This window comes from Scleropages formosus, chromosome 7 (genome assembly GCF_900964775.1).
Source record: "Scleropages formosus chromosome 7, fSclFor1.1, whole genome shotgun sequence".
NCBI classification, from domain to species: Eukaryota; Metazoa; Chordata; class Actinopteri; order Osteoglossiformes; family Osteoglossidae; genus Scleropages; species Scleropages formosus.
In genome coordinates, this window is record NC_041812.1 from 6,628,104 (window position 1) to 6,645,987 (window position 17,884).

At 45.5% G+C, this 17,884-nt stretch overlaps 1 protein-coding gene across 5 annotated transcripts in view; it reads left to right on the forward strand.

Moving 5' to 3' along the window:
* amph (amphiphysin) overlaps positions 1–17,884 on the forward strand; it is a 68,919-nt gene that overhangs the window by 29,945 nt on the left and 21,090 nt on the right. For all 5 annotated transcript variants that reach the window (XM_018757916.2, XM_029253701.1, XM_029253702.1 and 2 more), the window contains exons 6-11: positions 345–452; positions 1,430–1,515; positions 4,085–4,160; positions 10,836–10,918; positions 14,216–14,354; positions 14,457–14,585. In XM_018757916.2, coding sequence (XP_018613432.2) covers positions 345–452; positions 1,430–1,515; positions 4,085–4,160; positions 10,836–10,918; positions 14,216–14,354; positions 14,457–14,585 — 621 coding nt within the window. The remainder of the gene's footprint in view (positions 1–344; positions 453–1,429; positions 1,516–4,084; positions 4,161–10,835; positions 10,919–14,215; positions 14,355–14,456; positions 14,586–17,884) is intronic.

Consider the following 17,884-nt stretch of genomic DNA (forward strand, 5'->3'; position numbering starts at 1 on the left):
AGAGGGAAAATGTGGGGTGTAATCAGCAAGATCTCAGCTGTCAAAGCTACTGTATATCATGAATTACAGCACAGTACACACAGTACAATTTACTGTACTAATACAGTATATCTCTTTATGTTCTGTAGTCAAAGAATATAGTGATTCTGTAGTTTGTGATTAACTGACCGATACGAGTTTCTCCAAACACACGTGTGTGGATGGATTTCCATCCTCTGGGCTTTTTTAAGAAGGAGGTCAATAGGATGTGTGATGTCAGTCTCTCGCATCTGTCGTTATGGAAACAGCCGAATGCGCAGCCGAATGCGCTGGCATTGACTGCTGTGTGTACCGTGTCTCTATAGAACCGTGTGGCGAAGAGGAGCAGGAAGCTGATAGACTATGACAGTGCAAGGCACCACTTGGAGACCCTGCAGGCTGGGACTATAAGGAATGAACGTAAAATCTCCAAGGTGGGTCGGCTGGTGTCGAGGTCAAGCGGGAAGGTGTACGGAGGGGTGTGCCAGTGTGTGCATGCGTGGGTGTGTGTTCGCCATTTACCAACAGGACTGCACAGTGCCGAACCAATTCTGCCGTCAGCCGAGGTGTGAAGGCAGAGATGAACCGCTGATATTCAGAGGCGCCGCCAAGCCCGATTTTGGTGCCAATGAGGCGACAGACTCAGCCAGGTTTGGATGCATGAGCAGTGAGGCACGTGATGCGTGACACGGCACGGCACGCTTTACTGGACGTTGTCATGGCAACGGGCTGAGTGGTACATTCCTCTCACTCCTCGATTTTTCCTAAATCAATTTTAATTTATTTTCTACTGAAAAAAATCCAGTTTTTTGTTTGCAGTTCTATTAACTGGTGGATTATGATGGTTTTCAGTTTTTATTTATTTACTTATTTTTTTTTCATCTTTAATGACCACTATATTAGTTCATTACACATCAATTATACCAAAGAAAGAATGTTGTACAATTTTAAGTCAATCAAACATTTTGGTGAATAGGATGGAGGTAAAGGGGATTAGATCTCAGATACTACTGATACATTAACATTACATTTACATTTATTCACTTATCAGACACTTTTCTCTAAAGCGACTGCCAATGAACTCTATGTAGTGTTATAAGGCCACACACCTTATTCACCAAGGTGACTTACACTGCTAGATACACTACTTACACTGGGTCACTCATCCATACATCAGCGGAACACACACACTTTCTCTGTCACTCACACACTATGGGTGAATCTGAACAGCATGTCTTTGGAGTGTGGGAGGAAACCAGAGCACCCAAAGACTTACACTGCTGGATACACTACTTACACTGGGTCACTCATCCATACATCAGCGGAACACACACACTCTCTCTGTCACTCACACACACGCTGAGAACTCTTGATGCTTCATTGTCAGTCAAAGGTGTGTCTGTGTTTGCAGGCAGAGGAGGAGTTCCAGAAAGCACAGAAGGTGTTTGATGAGCTCAATGTGGACTTGCAGGAGGAGCTGCCATCTCTCTGGGAGAGGTAAAGGACCAGAATGTTTTGCAGTGAAAAGATGGCATCACTCTGTTTACAGTCAACATGTTTGTTCAGTATTTATACAAATGTTTTCCATTTATTCATTAATTCTTCAAAGCATTTTTTTTTACATTTACCTATTTTCTAAAACCACTGTCAATCGTGGTGCAGACACAACCACAACCTGAGCTTACACTCCCAGCCGGTAACTGACAGTTAACACATGCAAACACAATAGGAGTGTGAGACCACCTGAACTCAACTCACTTCGATAGTGTCTACAGCTCAGTGTGTGTAAGTTTTGGTGACCAGTAACAATCTCACACATTTTTTTAGGTTATCTGGATAAAAAAACTGCATTAAATATGAGTTTGAGAGACAGGGTTTTATTTTCAATCATTTTAAATTAGTTTCAATAAAGTTTTAAGGACGTTCAGAGTCACAAATACAGATGCTCCTCGACTTATGATTTTTCGACTTTTACGATGGTGAGCTGGCAATAGACGTTCAGTAGAAACCGTACTTAGAATTTCGATTTTTTACCGGGAAAGCGATATGCGGTGCGATATTCTCTCACGATGCTGGGCAGCGGCAGCGATCCGCATCTCCCAGTCTGTCACGCGGTTGGGTTTAGTGCATCCATAATGTCACAGAAACGCCCATCTGTATCTCCTGCAACTGGTAGGAAAAAGAAGAGGAGGGCAATTACTCTTGAGCAGAAACTCAAGATAACTGTCCAGCACGAAGGCGGCAAGTCCATAATGTTAGGTGTATTAAATGCATTTTCAACTTACGATATTCTCAACTTGCGATGGTTTCGCGGAACGAAACACCATCGTAAGTCGGGGACCACCTGCAATAATATTAGTATTAATGCATTTCCAGACAACTTTATGATATAGAAACAGTTAGTTGTGTAGTAATAAACTATATGTCTCTGAATGAGGACGAAAACCAGTCTCCAGTGGTCTCCACCACAGCCTCAGTGCGGAACACTTTTATTCCCAGCAATGTTGTGCATTTAATTATTGCCAGTTCACTCGAGTTCCTTATATCAGCAACATCTGTTAATTCTTGCAAGTCGCTTTCAATGTCACTTTTCAGTAACTCTTCCACTACTAATTGAGAAGTACCGAAGTAAAGGAAATGTAAAATAAATCCAACTCTTCATCACCTCTTCATCATTCGGCCCGTAATGAGTTTCACGTTGTACTTAGCGGCTCCTTCCTTCGTTTGACCCTTCGAGGTCCTCATTTTCCGGCTCGCAGCAGAGATCGTTTTCTATTGAACCCTCTTGTTTTTTTAATTACCCTGCAGAACAGACCAGTTTCCTGATCGGGCCCGGTCAACACCTCATCCGGCTCTTAGAAAAAACGATTTGGAGGGTTTAGTGAGAGGCACGTTGGCTCGGCACTCTTCGCAGCTGGAGATTGGAGATTAGATTGAAGGGCAGCAGGAAACCGCTGCTCAAGTGGAGGTTCCGTTTCTCCAGCTGAGACGCGGCGCTTCGCTCCTTTTCGGAGTTTGTCCCTTTTCGGTCGCGCCAACCCTGACATCCCACAGTGGCTTATCGCACTATTTATTTGATCTCCAGTTTTATAAAGGAAAATCCCTCAAATGGCCTTATCTCAGCGTACTGCGGTAAACTGATAGATCAGCTAACGCTCCCTGCAATGTTCTTCTGAGGTTACGAGAGTGTTGGGACAATGTCGCGCATCCACTGGGTTTGCGCCGATGGCCTCCGCAAGGCTGAGCATGATCAATGAAGCGGAAGGAGGTCCCAGTTACATAATCGACTGGCAGAAGAGGAGTACGCCCTGAAATGCCTCCAGAAAGAGGCGGGGCTCCAGCTATTTTTAACATCATCATCAGCGGCCTATATGGCAGAAGCCAATAAAACATGTCAGAAACACTCACGGGCTACAATGTCAGAGCAATGTCTAACTAATATAATGATCCTGTGCTGAAATCTCATTTTATAAATATCCATGAATCCTTCATCAATAGCTGTTTGGCCAGTGCAGGGACTTCATAAAACGAGAATCTGATTATTTCTATAGCTCCTTAAATGTCAGCTTACAAGGTTAATTTAACTACTCATCTGTTTAGCCATAAGAATTGCAGTAAATTCCACAATAAATTGTTCTAGCGTTAATCCTGTTTATAATATTTGCTGGGGTGCAATGCACTTCTACAAAGGAATTTTCAGAACTGCTCCATAAGTGTCGTCTATGGCGACCTTATAATTTGTGTCTCATAACCTGTAATTTCAAGCACTGGTGCTATTTATCATGGAACATTTTGATGCAGTCAAACAGGCTCGTGCTTCCTATGAAACCCATAACCGTCTTTCAGCTGCATAGGTCCGATTCACTCATATTGTTATTCTCGATTTTAAGAGTGCACCAGTATTTCGTTCAAATATCAGTAAGTGCCCATCTCTCCCTGGGAGTGTGCAGCCTTCAGAATAAATCTGTGCATCTTAATCGTGCTCTTCTTCAATTGTAATAAACTATGCGCATGTGCGCGTTTGAGTGTGTGTGCGTTCATGTGTGTGTTTCTCTTTTGCCTGCAGCCGGGTGGGATTTTACGTGAACACGTTCAAGAACATCACAAACCTGGAGTCTAAGTTCCACAGAGAAATAGCCATGGTGAGTAGAGAAGAGACACACATGCAAGCACACACCTGTGAACATGTGACTGAACAGTGTCATAAACATACTAAGACTGTGTCTTTCTCACATCTGCTTATGGCAGAACAATATAGGGGGTCGTATGCTAGGGGTTGTAGTCAGTTTGCAGCTTTCAATTAATGATATACACTCGCTGGCCACTTTATTAGGTACACCTGTTCACCTGCTCGTTAACGCAAATATCTAATCAGCCAATCACATGGCAGCATCTCAATGCATTTAGGCATGTAGACAAGGTCAAGACAATCTGCTGAAGTTCAAACTGAGCATCAGGAGGAAGAAGAAAGGTGATTTAAGTGACTTTGAATGTGGCATGGTTGTTGGTGCCAGACAGCCTGGTCTGAGTATTTCAGAAACTGCTGATCTACTGGGATTTTCACGCACAACCATCTCTAGGGTTTACAGAGAATGGTCGGAGAGAGAAAATATCCAGTGAGTGGCAGTTCTGTGGGCGAAAATGTCTTGTTGATGCCAGAGGTCAGAGGAGAATGGCCAGACTGGTTCGAGCTGATAGAAAGGCAACAGCAACTCAAATAACCACTCATTACAAATGAGGTACGCAGAAGAGCATCTTTGAATGCACAACACGTCGAACCTTGAAGCAGATGGGCTACAGCAGCAGAAGACCACACCGGTTGCCAGTCCTGTCAGCTAAGAACAGGAAATTGAGGCTACAATTCACATGGGCTCACAAAAATTGGACAACAGAAGATTGGAAAAACATTGCCTGGTCTGATGAGTCTCGATCTCTGCTGCGACATTCAGATGGTAGGGTCAGAATTTGGCGTAAACAACACGAAAGCATGGCTCCATCCTGCCTTGCATCAACGGTTCAGGCTGGTGGTAGTGGTGTAATGGTGTGGGGGATTTTTTTTGGCACACTTTGAGCTCCTTAGTACCACTTGAGCATCGTTTAAACGCCACAGCCTACCTGAGTATTGTTGCTGACCATGTCCATCCCTGTATGACCACAGTGTACCCATCTTCTGATGGCTACTTCCAGCAGGATAACGTGTCATATCACAAAGCTCAAATCATCTCAAACCGGCTTTTTGAACATGACAATGAGTTCACTATACTCAAATGGCCTCCATAGTCACCAGATCTCAATCCAATAGAGCACCTTTGGGATGTGGTGAAACGGGAGATTTGCATCATGAATGTGCAGCCGACAAATCTGCAGCAACTGCGTGATGCTATCACGTCAGTATGGACCAAAATCTCTGAGGAATGTTTCCAGCACCTTGTTGAATCTATGCCACAAAGAATTAAGGCAGTTCTGAAGGCAAAAGGGGGTCCAACCCCGTACTAGCAAGGTCTACCTAATAAAGTGGCCGATGAGTGTATTTGCTCTGAATAATATTTCACACACAACAGTTAGTGATGCTTAACGTGGCACAGTGTGCAAATCTATGTTCCCGTGGGAACGAAAGGGGCTTTGAGCTGGTTAACCCCCTCCTGACAGTACATCTACAGCAATTCAGTGAGAAATATGTTCAACAGAATTTGTCCACCTTGAATCACTGCAATATGATATTCTCTGTGTTTGTAGTTTTTGAATTATGGGGTTACTGTGCATAGCTTTCTCCGTTTAGATTGCAATGCCAGTGTTGTTATGGTATAATGTGCATACGCTGAGCTCGCATGAGATGTAAATGAGCTCATTAGTAATATTATTATTTTTCTTTATCACCTGATACCTTTGTCCAAGGGTAGTTGCAGTGTGACTTAACTTTACGTTGATTTACCCATTTTCACAGAATAGTAATCTTACTGTATTGGTTTAGGGTAAGTAGGTATAGAGTAAGTTTAGGGTAAGTAACCTTAATCCAAGCTTGCACTAGTGTATCTACCATAACAAATCACCTTGGGTGAATAAGGGGTGGGCTCATGACACTACATATTGTTTGCTAAAAGTCACAGGGACAGCTGGCAGCTACTGCCTTTGGACCCAAAAAATCACAGGCTCAAATCTCATCTCTGGCTGTTGTACCTTTGAGCAAAGTATTTACCTTTAATTGCGCCAGTAAAATTACCCAGCTGTATAAATGAGTAAATCATTATAAGCTGCTTTGGAGAAAAGCGTCTGCTGAATGAAGTAACGTAATGTAACGCTTCCGTAGCAGGAGTGAGATTTGAACCTGTACCCTTCAGATGACAAGGCAGTTCTGTGAAATCAGAACTGGTTACTACAGTGCTGTTGGACTACATTACCCATAAATCCCTGCAGATGCCTCCTGTGAAATGGGGAAATCTTTGTTGTTCCGAAAACCCAGCGCAAAAAGAATTGGAAGATACACAAACTCCCACCCTTTCTGCATGTTTACTTTCACAGTAGCTGCGCATAATTGTCACATATTTTGTTATTGGTAAGCAAAAGCATCATTTTTCCTTTGGGAGCCGTCATGGATGTGGATTGGCTGCAGGGGTCACTTTTCATTCAGCGGAGTAGTGCTGGGTGGTATGAAAGGATGTGGGTTTGATCCCCACTCAGTCTGTGTGGAGTTTGCATGTTCTCTCCGTGTTTGCGTGGGTTTCCTCCAGGTGCTCTGGTTTCCTCCCACAGTCCAAAAACATGCTGTTCAGGTTCCCCCATAGTGTGTGAGTGACAGAGAGAACGTGTGTGTTCCACTGATGTATGGATGAGTGACCCAGTGTAAGTAGTGTATCTAGCAGTATAAGTTACTTTGGTGAATAAGGTGTGTGGGCTGATAATACTACATAGAGTTGGAAGTTGGTTTGGAGAAAAGTGTCTGCTAAATGTAAATCGTTCAGCACGTCACTCAGGCGGCCCCGGGGCCGATTTGATTTGTTGTCATGGAGAGGCCAAGGTAGCCGTGTCTCTGGAGTTAGCAGCTGCCTTCCGCATTATATTTATCTTCGGCGCCAGGCCGCGGGATTCGGCACGCGCCAAAGCGCCAAAGCGAAGCCCCCACACAAGAGACACTAATGAGGAATTAGCATATCCTACGGCACGGCGAGCTCTTCATTAGCAGCAGAGCACTCCTTGCATTCTCACAAAGCTGAAAAACACGTCTTTGGACGTTTTTTAAATCTCTGAGCTGAGAGAGAATCCACGTTTGTTTTGTTCTAATGAAAAGTCCAGCAGGACTGCGTCCCCACAAAGAACCGCTTCCTTCCGCACACATTTCTGATTGAACTGCTGATTGTTCTGCCGTCACCTCTTTATTTTCCACCTTTATTTTGTTACTTAGCTGTTTAATCCAAGCAGGTGCCACTTTTTTTACCTATTTGCACAGCTTGATACAGTGATGTGTGTTGCTTGAAGCTACGACAGCAGGGCCCCCCCGGGACTCGAACCATGAGGGCCCCATGTGATGAGCATTACGTGGCTCCCTGGGGGTGACGGCGTGTCTGCCGGGGGCCTCGCGGCACAGCCCGCATGGCTGACTCTGTGGAACACGGCGCACCACACGCTTCCCTAATTAAATATGCGCGAGGCAGTAGCTTTCCTGTAGCTTCTGCTGTGTGAGCCACGTGCGCGAGTGTGTGTCTGTGTGTGTGCATGCGTGTGTGCGTGTGTGCATGTGTTTCCTGCTCTCCTCTTGTCTCTGTGCAAAGTGCGCTTTCGCTTTTAGCCCCTTGAGGCTCTGGCATCAGTGAGCATGCACCCACCCCTCGCCGCCCCCCCCACCGCCAACTGCAGCAGCCCGTGGGTCGTATGCAGCACACACTCAGCCGTGGACACACGCGTAGCCATGCTGTTCTCCACAATCATGTGCCTTTTGCACATCTCCCCCCCGAACTCTTTCTATATGCATTTGTTTTACCAGTATTTACCATAATAATAATAATAATAATAATAATCATAATAATTTACTGAGATGTACGTCGCTTTGGAGGAAAGCGTCTGCTAAATGAATAAATGTAAATGTAATAATGGATTGGATGGTAATGTAGTCAGGATGGCGAATCCCTTGCAGTGTCTGTGCTGTGCAACAAGCAGTTATCAATAGTGGTTTAATTAAAATAATAATAATTATACATAATGTTGAAGGGGAACAATTTCTTGGTAACTTTGGTAACCTTGGTAACCTTGCGTGCTCGCAAAGAAAGGATCTCAGCCCAAAGACCCAGAAGGTTGAGTAGAGTGTAGAATAGAGTGTAGAGTAGATTGTGGAGTAGAGTGGTTGGATCACGTTTGTGTCTCCGCTGCGGTACAAGTACTCTTGGCTCCAGGCACTCTGACACTTGGGCCCCCCTCTCTGACTTTGCCTCAAGGTGCTGAGTCAGCGCACCCTTGCCGGTGCGGTTTGTGTGTCTCGTTCCTCATGGCGACAGCAGCCCTTCCTGCAGCTGCCAAGCAGAGAAAGACCTGGGAGATACGCAATTTGCACGGCAATAAACCGTAAACGAACGCTTTCTCATTCTTTGAAGAGCAGGCGGTAAATTATCATGTGCAAATGAGCAAAGTTGAAAGAACGTGTCGCTCCCTGGCTGCCCTTGTCGGGGAAATCCTTGCCTTCTTTTTAAAATTTTTTTAATGTTTTTAACTGGGTTTATTCACAGCACAGGGTCAAAACAGCATACAGATAGACGGTGTGCCGAGAAAAAGCAAATATGTCCACGTACACAGAGCCAGGGCTCAGGGTCAAAAGGTTACCGCTTGTCACAGGTATGATCATATGTTCCTTCTCTGAATTTTTGTCTGTCATCCCAACCAGCATTTCCTCTTGTCCCTGGACTCCCTCTTTTGTCCCTAAAAGGCACGAAAGCCCTTTTAGATTCAATCTCATTTAGGCATCTCTGGGTGCCGGCGGTGGCTCACAGTTTTCGGACTATGAGTTCGAATGCGGGTTTAAATCCAGATCAGTCTGCGTTGGTTTTGTATCTTCTCCCTGTTTTTGTGCATGTTTCCTCCAGGTGCTCTGGTTTCCTCCCGCAGTCCAAAATGTGTTCGGTTAACGGGTAAATTGGAACCGGCCTTAGTGTGGGATTGTGTGTGTGTGGTCCATTGTACTATAGTAAGGGGATGAAAGTATGTGAACCCTACAGGGATGGTCATTATTGTTGCAAAACATATTAAACTCATTAAATCTCAAACTTAACCAGTGCAACTTGGGATTCACTTATTTTTGCACCTACACTACTTCCGTTTTTCTACTACACACAATTTCCTCTAAAGCAACATATGGAATGGGTCATTACACACCTATTATGTCAAAGAAGAAACACTGATTCTCATTATATACATACACATACACACACACACACACGCACCATCTGAACCACTTGTCCCATTTTGGGTTTCAGGGAGCTGGAGCCCAACCCAGCAGCACAGGGCATAGGGCTGGAGGGGGAGGGGATACACCCAGGACAGGATGCCAGTCTGTCGCAAGGCACCCCAAGCAGGATTCGAACCCCAGACCCATCAGAGAGCAGGACCTGGTCCAACCCACTGCGCCACTGTGCCACTGCACCACCACCTCCCCCCTCTTATATAACCATTTTGTGGTAAAACTAAGGGACACAAGGGGTTAGCATACTTTAAGCAGCACCGTAGATATGTGTAGATACATGAAATATCTTGGTCTAGTATATCTAGCATTGCAAGTAGACTTGGATAAAGGTATCAGCGAAATATGATCAATAATAGAAAATTAAGGCTCCTTTTTCTCCTCCGCATCAGACCTTGAGGTATTGCTGTATTACCGGGGTCTTTGTGTTTCCTCTGTTTGTACCAAAATATTTTAAGATCCGCAAAGGCCACCAATGCATCCAAATGACAGATGAGTGTCTGCTGGGTAGACTCTATTAGCACATGGGAACATGTAATAACAGTGTTTACCCCTTACGAGGGAAAATAACTCCCTGTCTTGACAAGGTCAGGGTTTAAATTGGAGTAAATATGAGAAATTAATGGAGCCGTGAGTGAGGCAGGGCTGCGACGCAGGGCTTTTGTCCATTGCTGTAATTCACCATCGCAAGGGGGGAGCGAGGACGCTGGCTGGGTCTCCATGGTTACCAGAACCCGTAATGGTGCTCTGGGGTGATGCGGCTGAACGCATGGAGGAGAAACGCTGCAGGAGAGCAGATTTTATGTACCGCTCCCAGTTTATTACGTTTAATGTGTTAATCCATGCTGAGCCATCCCTCAGAAAGTACCCACGTGATCCATCTTGTCCCAGAATGGAATGTCCCTGTTTTCTGCCAATTGTATCTCAACGCACTTCTCTCAGAGACATGTTTTGCTTGTGTTTTGAGGAGCGGAGATTGGACATTAAATTAATGGAGGGCAGGATGTATAACCGTGGAGCCCAGATAGAGCGATGAGACAGAATGGTTTGCTCTGTAATGGGCACAGAGAGAGAGACGGTGATTGTGAAAGGCGGGGAGTGTCAGCTTCTCCACGATGAGAACATCGACCTCGTGTCCTTCTTCTCCGGTTGATGCTGGACTTCCTTGGTTTCATGTGTGTTCTGCATGTTCGTCGACCTACGCAAAGATCTGGTCATGGTGAAGTACTACGGCTTTGTTCGGAATCTACCCTTGGCCCGTGTCGTGGATCTTCTGACTGTCTCATGATCCGAGTCTTTGGAGATGTTCTTGTGACGTATCAGAGGACTCTGTCATGATTCCCTCTCACTGTCTGCTCTCTCCTGGCTGACACAGCTGTGCCACAAGCTGTACGAGGTGATGACCAAGCTGGGAGAACAGCACTCGGACAAGATGTTCACCATCCAGGGAGCTCCAAGGTACTGATCGGGGCAGGAAAGGGGGGGCTTATTGTCCAGTCACCATACACACATGCTCAGACCCAACTTCACACAACCTGCATATCTGACCAACTGCTCCCCTTCAGTGGGTCACTTTGGGGTTGGGATAAGTGACCTTTGACCTTTGGAGGAAATGTCATCATGGTCTTACACTGGTCACAGCTCCTGGCCGTTGTGGCACGTCAGCTGCGCTAAGTTCGGAGAGTGACCACGTGTGAGGTGTTATCGAGTGGAGTTATGGAATTTTTAATACCAAATCAAACGTTGCAAAAACAAACAATAAAGCACAAAAATGGGGGCCTTGTGTCAGCATCAGCATCCCTGCTCTTCTGGGTACACCTGCGTGCAACAAAATCCTGTCCTTCGACAGAGTGTTTGAAACAACACGGCCGCACCTGACCCACCTGGTCATGAGCGAACGTTAATCCAGGAGGCGGGCATGACCGCACCCCGGTGTGCCAAAACCATCCTTGGTTAACCAAGTACCCGGTTCCCAGCACCCTGTTTCCTACATCCTGCCCATATTTGCACAGCTTCTCCCATTACACTCAAAGCACACGAGGAATAACAAGCTACCGACCTGTCACCACATCCCACGAAACCTCTCCAGGATAATCATTTTATTAAAAAATAATGCACAAACACAGCTCCATTATGAGCCAGGAAGCCCTCATGGAGGTGTGAGAATCATAAGATAATTTAGCACTTGCAATTAATGTGACTGATGTTCCAGAACAGTGAGCTGAAGCGCTCGGTAGGACTCACGGTGTGAAACTGTTTTGACACACGATAAGTGCTTCGAAAAACAGTCTTCAGCTGAATTTCACTTGGCTACAAGAGCTGAGTATGTTCCGAAGGTAGGTTCTGATCGCCTGTTGGTCCATAACGAACTTTTGTGCTTCTCCTTGTCTTTCTCATGTGCCGAGCAGAACCAAGCGGTAAGTAGATGCGTAGGTGTGTATGTAGATGCTTTGCTCTCCCGCACCATTAGGGGCATGACTGAGTGCCCAACTTTCGCCATCATGGCCCACATGGCCTCCTCAAAACAGCAGCTCAGCAACCCCGATGGGACCAGAACCCTTTCCTAGTTAGTATCAGAAAATGTCTAGACATGGTCACCTTTCCCAAGACTGGGAGTGATGGATTTGATGAGTGATTTGTGAGGAATCCACCTTTCGTTTTCCCATCATTCTGGTCGATGGATGGAGTTTGAGAGGTAGACCGTAGAAATCCAATGTTTAAGTCCTTTCATTTTCTCCTTCTCTTGCATCTTGAATGAGCTGTGAACTAATCCACTCGCAGTGTTGCGAAGGAGCAGCTTGGGAAGTGAAGTCGGATCACTTTGGGAATGACTGTGACGGTGTGGTGTGTTTGTAGCTCCTGCCTGTCTGCGATTAGGCTTCAAACCCAATAATTTACACACACTGGCAGGGAGTCTCTGTAGCAGTACAGAGCCCAACTGCAGCGGTGAGACATAGACCCCAAGAACACCCGTCTCAGTGGCAGCCGTTAGTGTGTCATGGTGGATGTGTGTGGGTGTGTGTGTGTGTGTGTTATAGCATCCTGAGCTTTGTGATCCCAACCCACTTAGTCTTTGCATCTCTTTAGCAGCAAAGCTTTTATTCTGATAGCTAAAACATCCAAGTTTTTTCTTTTAAATGTGGAGAGGATCTAAAAAATTTTAACTTCGTCATGTGAACAATTAAAAATTAATCCAATGCTTACGATAGATCAGTTGTGCTCAGGTAACTGATAAAATATACCCTCAAAGATCATTCCTTTGCTCAAAAACTAAACTGTAGGTTAAACAGAACTAAATCCGTAGGCCCAAGTTGAGAGGTTTTATCTTCGCTGTCAGCCACGGCTTCCCTTCTCCATGGAGACAAGCTATCCGGTGGCATTATGGGATACTGGATGTGTCCTACTTCTGTCAACTGCGAATGTGAAAAACGAGTCTCTACATTTCAGAATAATCCCTTCAGAGCTGTAAAATTCTATCAGATGTAACTATGGACTGCATTCCTTCTTAATATTTTTTATTTTATGTATATGAATTAATTTCAGTAGATAGCTATGTGTAAGCTCCACCTCTTAGTCCAGTGGCTCCACCCCTGTTTTTCTCATGTGACCAAAAGCTAAGCAGTATGGCTGCTATTTGAGTCACATGACCTGATAAAGCCATTCATTTGTGATGAAGAGTAGAAGAGCAGAGCAGTAAAATGTCCAAACTGATGAGCACCACGTCCAAGCCCATTATTTGTATATTACAATCTCTTTTTATGTTTAGGAAAATTGAAATTCCTGCTGACTGAAATACTTCCGGAGGGGGTGTGGTGGCGCAGTGGGTTGGACCAGGTCCTGCTTTCCAGTGGGTCTGGGGTTCAAGTCCTGCTTGGGGCGCCTTGCGACGGACTGGCGTCCCGTCCTGGGTGTGTCCCCTCCCCCTCCGGCCTTACGCCCTGTGTTGCCGGGTTGGGCTCCGGTTCCCCGTGACCCCGTATGGGACAAGCGGCTCAGAATGTGTGTGTGTGTGTGTGTGAGTGTGTGAGTGTGTGTGTGTGAAATACTTCCATATGTACATATGGGGAAAAGTATGGAACAGATATGGTGGTTAGAGTTGCTACCTTTAGATCCAAAGGTAGCTAGTTCGTATCTCACCTCCAGCTGTAGTGCCCTTGAGCAATGTATCCTAAATTACTCCAGTAAAATTACTGAGCTGTATAAATGGCTGAATAATTAACACTGTAAATCACTTTAGAGAAAAGCATCAGTTAAATTAATAAATGAAGAACAGTTTACTTAGGTTTTATTTCACATAATAGTAGTTTTTAAAGCCCATGTAAAAATCATCACCCCATTTAATGTTTTATTATTTCATATTTTTGTTTTTTTATCTTTTGTTGAAAACGTCATCTGATAAGTGAGCGTTAGCAGTTCTTAAGCTTCCTTTGATTCAGAAAGAATATCTCTTAAGTGCTGGGATAACTCTCCAATTGTTTTATTGTCAAAGACAGATTTTAAATTGCTGAAATTAATTATTTGATTTCAAGTTTCAAGTTTATTGTCATAGGTATAAGTACCGTGTACAAGTATCATGAAACATAGTTAAACAAGTATGGTTCAGTGCGGCCTGTTAAAATATTTGCAGAGATGTTAGCTGAGGATTTGAAATCCATGTTATTTTTTAACAGAGAATTTCCAGTGTTCATAAGAAATCTAGATCTCATGGGTGTGACAGATGCAAGAAAAAGTAGATTTTGTCTCTGAATCCCACAGTGATTCAGGACCCCTGCGACTGGCCAGGACCCCATCGCCCACTGAGGACGAGTCCCCACCGGGCAGCCCCGAGGCGGCGCCAAACCACACATTACGGCCCACGTCACCTGGCCCGCCCCGGCCCAAGTCGCCCTCGCAGGTACGCTGCTGCTTCAAGGCTGTCGAACGGAGTGCTCTCGGTGTGTGACTCCTTCCACATACAAACACACACATACTGCTAACGTGATGCTTGGTGTTGCAGCTTAAGAAGGGGCCACCAGTACCACCCCCACCCAAGGTCACGCCCACCAAGGAGTTGCACCAGGAACAGATCATAAACCTGTTTGATGACAACTTTGTCCCAGAGATCAGCGTAACCGTACCCGCACAGGTCAGTGCCAACCATTTGCCGGCATCTGGAAACACACTAGACTGGTAACACACCGGTCCAGCCACAAACCAACCCAGGAGGGAGCCACAAGGCGGCTGAGCTGGGTTTTGTGCTCATTCACAGGATCATATATCATAGGATCATATTTGTCCTAAGCATCAATTTCCATCAGGACCTGTTTGTGTGTGTGTGTGTGTGTATGTGTGTGTGTGTGTGTGTGTGTGTGTGTGTGTGTGTGTGTGGTTCCATCCTGATTAGATTACCCCGATCAGCAAAACTGTCTGATCTCCACAGCTGCAAATCAGGCCAAGCAAATCCAATCTGAAGACGAAACGGTTGGGTATCTCGAGACGAATCGTCCGATTTCACGGGTTGACAAGCAAAGGGAGGTTTCTGTGATCACTCATTGTGCTTGTGGCATCGCCAAGCATCTATGGCTCCGTACTTGTACCTGCGCCTTCACCCGCGGTCACACTTTGCACATTAAAGTGACCCCACTCCCTATGCAGAATGACTGTGTGGCAACCGCTCTGCTCCGGGTGCTACCTGTGAGGCACTCACAGCGATCACTGAGAATCATGTTTACTGCGAGATGCCAAATAGGCTCCAACCCCCTCCAGGAAAGTCGCTGCTCGTTCCGCTGTTTTATTCCCCTTAATGAAAAACATTCATCATCAAACGTGAAATTTTTATTTATTCAAAACTGATTGCTCTTCGCAAAAATGTCCATGTCTCAGCCTATTGAATTGTTCCCAGGCAGCCTAATATTGTCTTTCATGGTGAATTTTCCCAGGATGCACTTCGATTTCCGCCACTGTAGCGATTTAGTGTTGCGGCAAAAGCGTGGAGTAGTTATGCATGAGTTCGTTCATCACTCAGGAGCAGTAAAGAGGGAGAGTAATATGAAGGAGTAGCTCATCAGATGTCTGAAGAGTGACGAATCACAAAGACACACCCTCCTAGCGTTATTTTAAAACATGGTGAGATTACCTTGTATTACCTGTGACTTTCTCAGATTAAAATGTTCACATTAACACGGGGGTGGGCCAGGGGCGAATTAGAAAGTTCAGGTGTCTCATTTCTCATTTCCCTTCCTGGATCGGGGCCTTGTCGTGGCGGAAGGGCTTGCGTGATCTAGGGATCTCCAGAGCTATATCATCGGGAGCAGTATGCTCCTGGTAGGGTCTCCCATGGCGACCAGGTCCGGAGTGAAGATCCAGACTAACACGATCCGAAAAACCCGTATGACGAAATTAGTTTTTTCGCAGGGTGGTGGGACTCACTCTCCGTGACAGGGTGAGGAGTTTGGCCATCGGGAGGAATTCAGAGTAGAGCCATTACTCCTCCGTGTTGAGAGGAGCCAGTTGAGGTGGTTCGGGGACCTGGTAAGGATGCCCCCTGGGCACCTCCTGTTGGAGGTATACCAGGCACGGCCAACTAGGACGAGGCCCTGAAGTCGGCCCAGGACCTGCTGGAGAGATTACATCTCCCAGTTGGCCTGGGAGCAGCTTGGGATCCCCGGGGTTGAGCTGGAGGAAGTCACAAGGGACAGGAGCGTCTGGACTTCTCTGCTCTTCCTATTGCCACCGCGACACTAGAAGGACTAAGCGGCCTAGAAAATGATGGATGGATGGATGGATGGATGGTGTCTCATGGCTCCTGGCTGTGGGTTAAAACCCGGCCTGGTTCTAATGTAGTTTGCGCCTTCTTTCTGTGGGTTTGCTCCCACAGTGCAAGGAATGTGTGTGAGTGAATGAGTGTGTACGAGTGCCCTATGATTGACTGGAGTCTCATCTGGGGTGTACCCTACCTCATGCGCTTTGCTTCAGGGATATGCTCTGGACCACCGTGACCCTGCACTGGACAAGTAGAGTAAAAAATGAATGGATGGATGCATGAATATTAATATGGTCGGAACACTGGAGCAACACACCGTTTCATCCACATGAATGGACACATGTGTCACTGAGAGCAGGAGAGGTTCCCTACCCTGTTGGTCTTCACTGTGGACGGAGTCAGTCTCGGAGACTGATTCAGCCTGTAACCACAGCCCTGGACACACACACTTCTTCAACACTTACCCACCCTGTGGTGAAATTCAGGACACACACTTCTACAGTATTGTTGAAATTGATGTTTTTCCCCCCAACTGAAGGTTCTTTAGAATGTTCAACAACGAGGTACAATAAAGCTGGTTTACTACAGTTGTCAGCAGATGTTATCCCTCAGACTTGCAGAGTTACTCCACAAAGACGTTCCAATGTCTTCTTCACGCAATCCAAATTAAGTGGAATTTACCAGCAGCAGAGGCACTCTGTTCTAGAAGCTTCTACACCAGGCCGTATCATATACACATAAGAAAACCACACACACACACACACATTTTCTGAACCGCTTGTCCCATACGGGGTCACGGGGAACAGGAGCCTACCCGGTAACACAGGGCGTAAGGCCGGAGGGGGAGGGGACACACCCAGGACGGGACGCCAGTCCGTCACAAGGCACCCCAAGCGGGACTCGAACCCCAGACCTACCGGAGAGCAGGACCTGGCCAAACCCGCTGCGCCACCGCACCCCTTCAAAATAAAATCAGAATTTAATAAAAAGTAAACAATATATATATATATATATTTTTTAAACAATAACATTCCAAGAGCACTTTCAAATCATATGGTGAAAGTCAGGTCACAGTACAACACTTATCCATCCTGGTGTTACAGGCACCACCACTCTCTGCGTGTCGCTCTTTGTTCCAGCCGAGCTCTTAATTAACGAGGCTTAATTGAGGTATTGATGTGACCTAATTTGGCATTTATTCTTTTTTTTTTTGCGTGAGATTTATTGAAGGTTTTTAACTGATGACAGACGAAAATAAAAATATTTCATAAACACTGTGCATCCTTTGAACCGCTCACATTTAAAGTTAATTATTATCAATCTATTATCTCATTCATTGCCTTTACTTAATAATCCCAAGCCCCTGGACAGAGGTTTAACCAGTGAAGTTAATCAAATTTTATTCAGTCAATACAAATAAAGTCACATTTAAAGAACTTGTATTTACTGCAAGCATTTGTTGTTAAAGAGGTAATAGTAAATAACTATAAACAGTAAAATAATAATTTTAGTATAATTAAAAATACAATGTGCATATGCTATCGCTTGGGTTCACCTGTGGGGTAGGCAGAGCTCCTGTCGCTGAAAAGCAGGGGAGATCTGTGACTCAGCCACCATCAGCTCCTCTTAAATCCCCTGGGTCAGCGAACAGACGGAGTGGAGCTGAGCAGCGGCTTAACTGG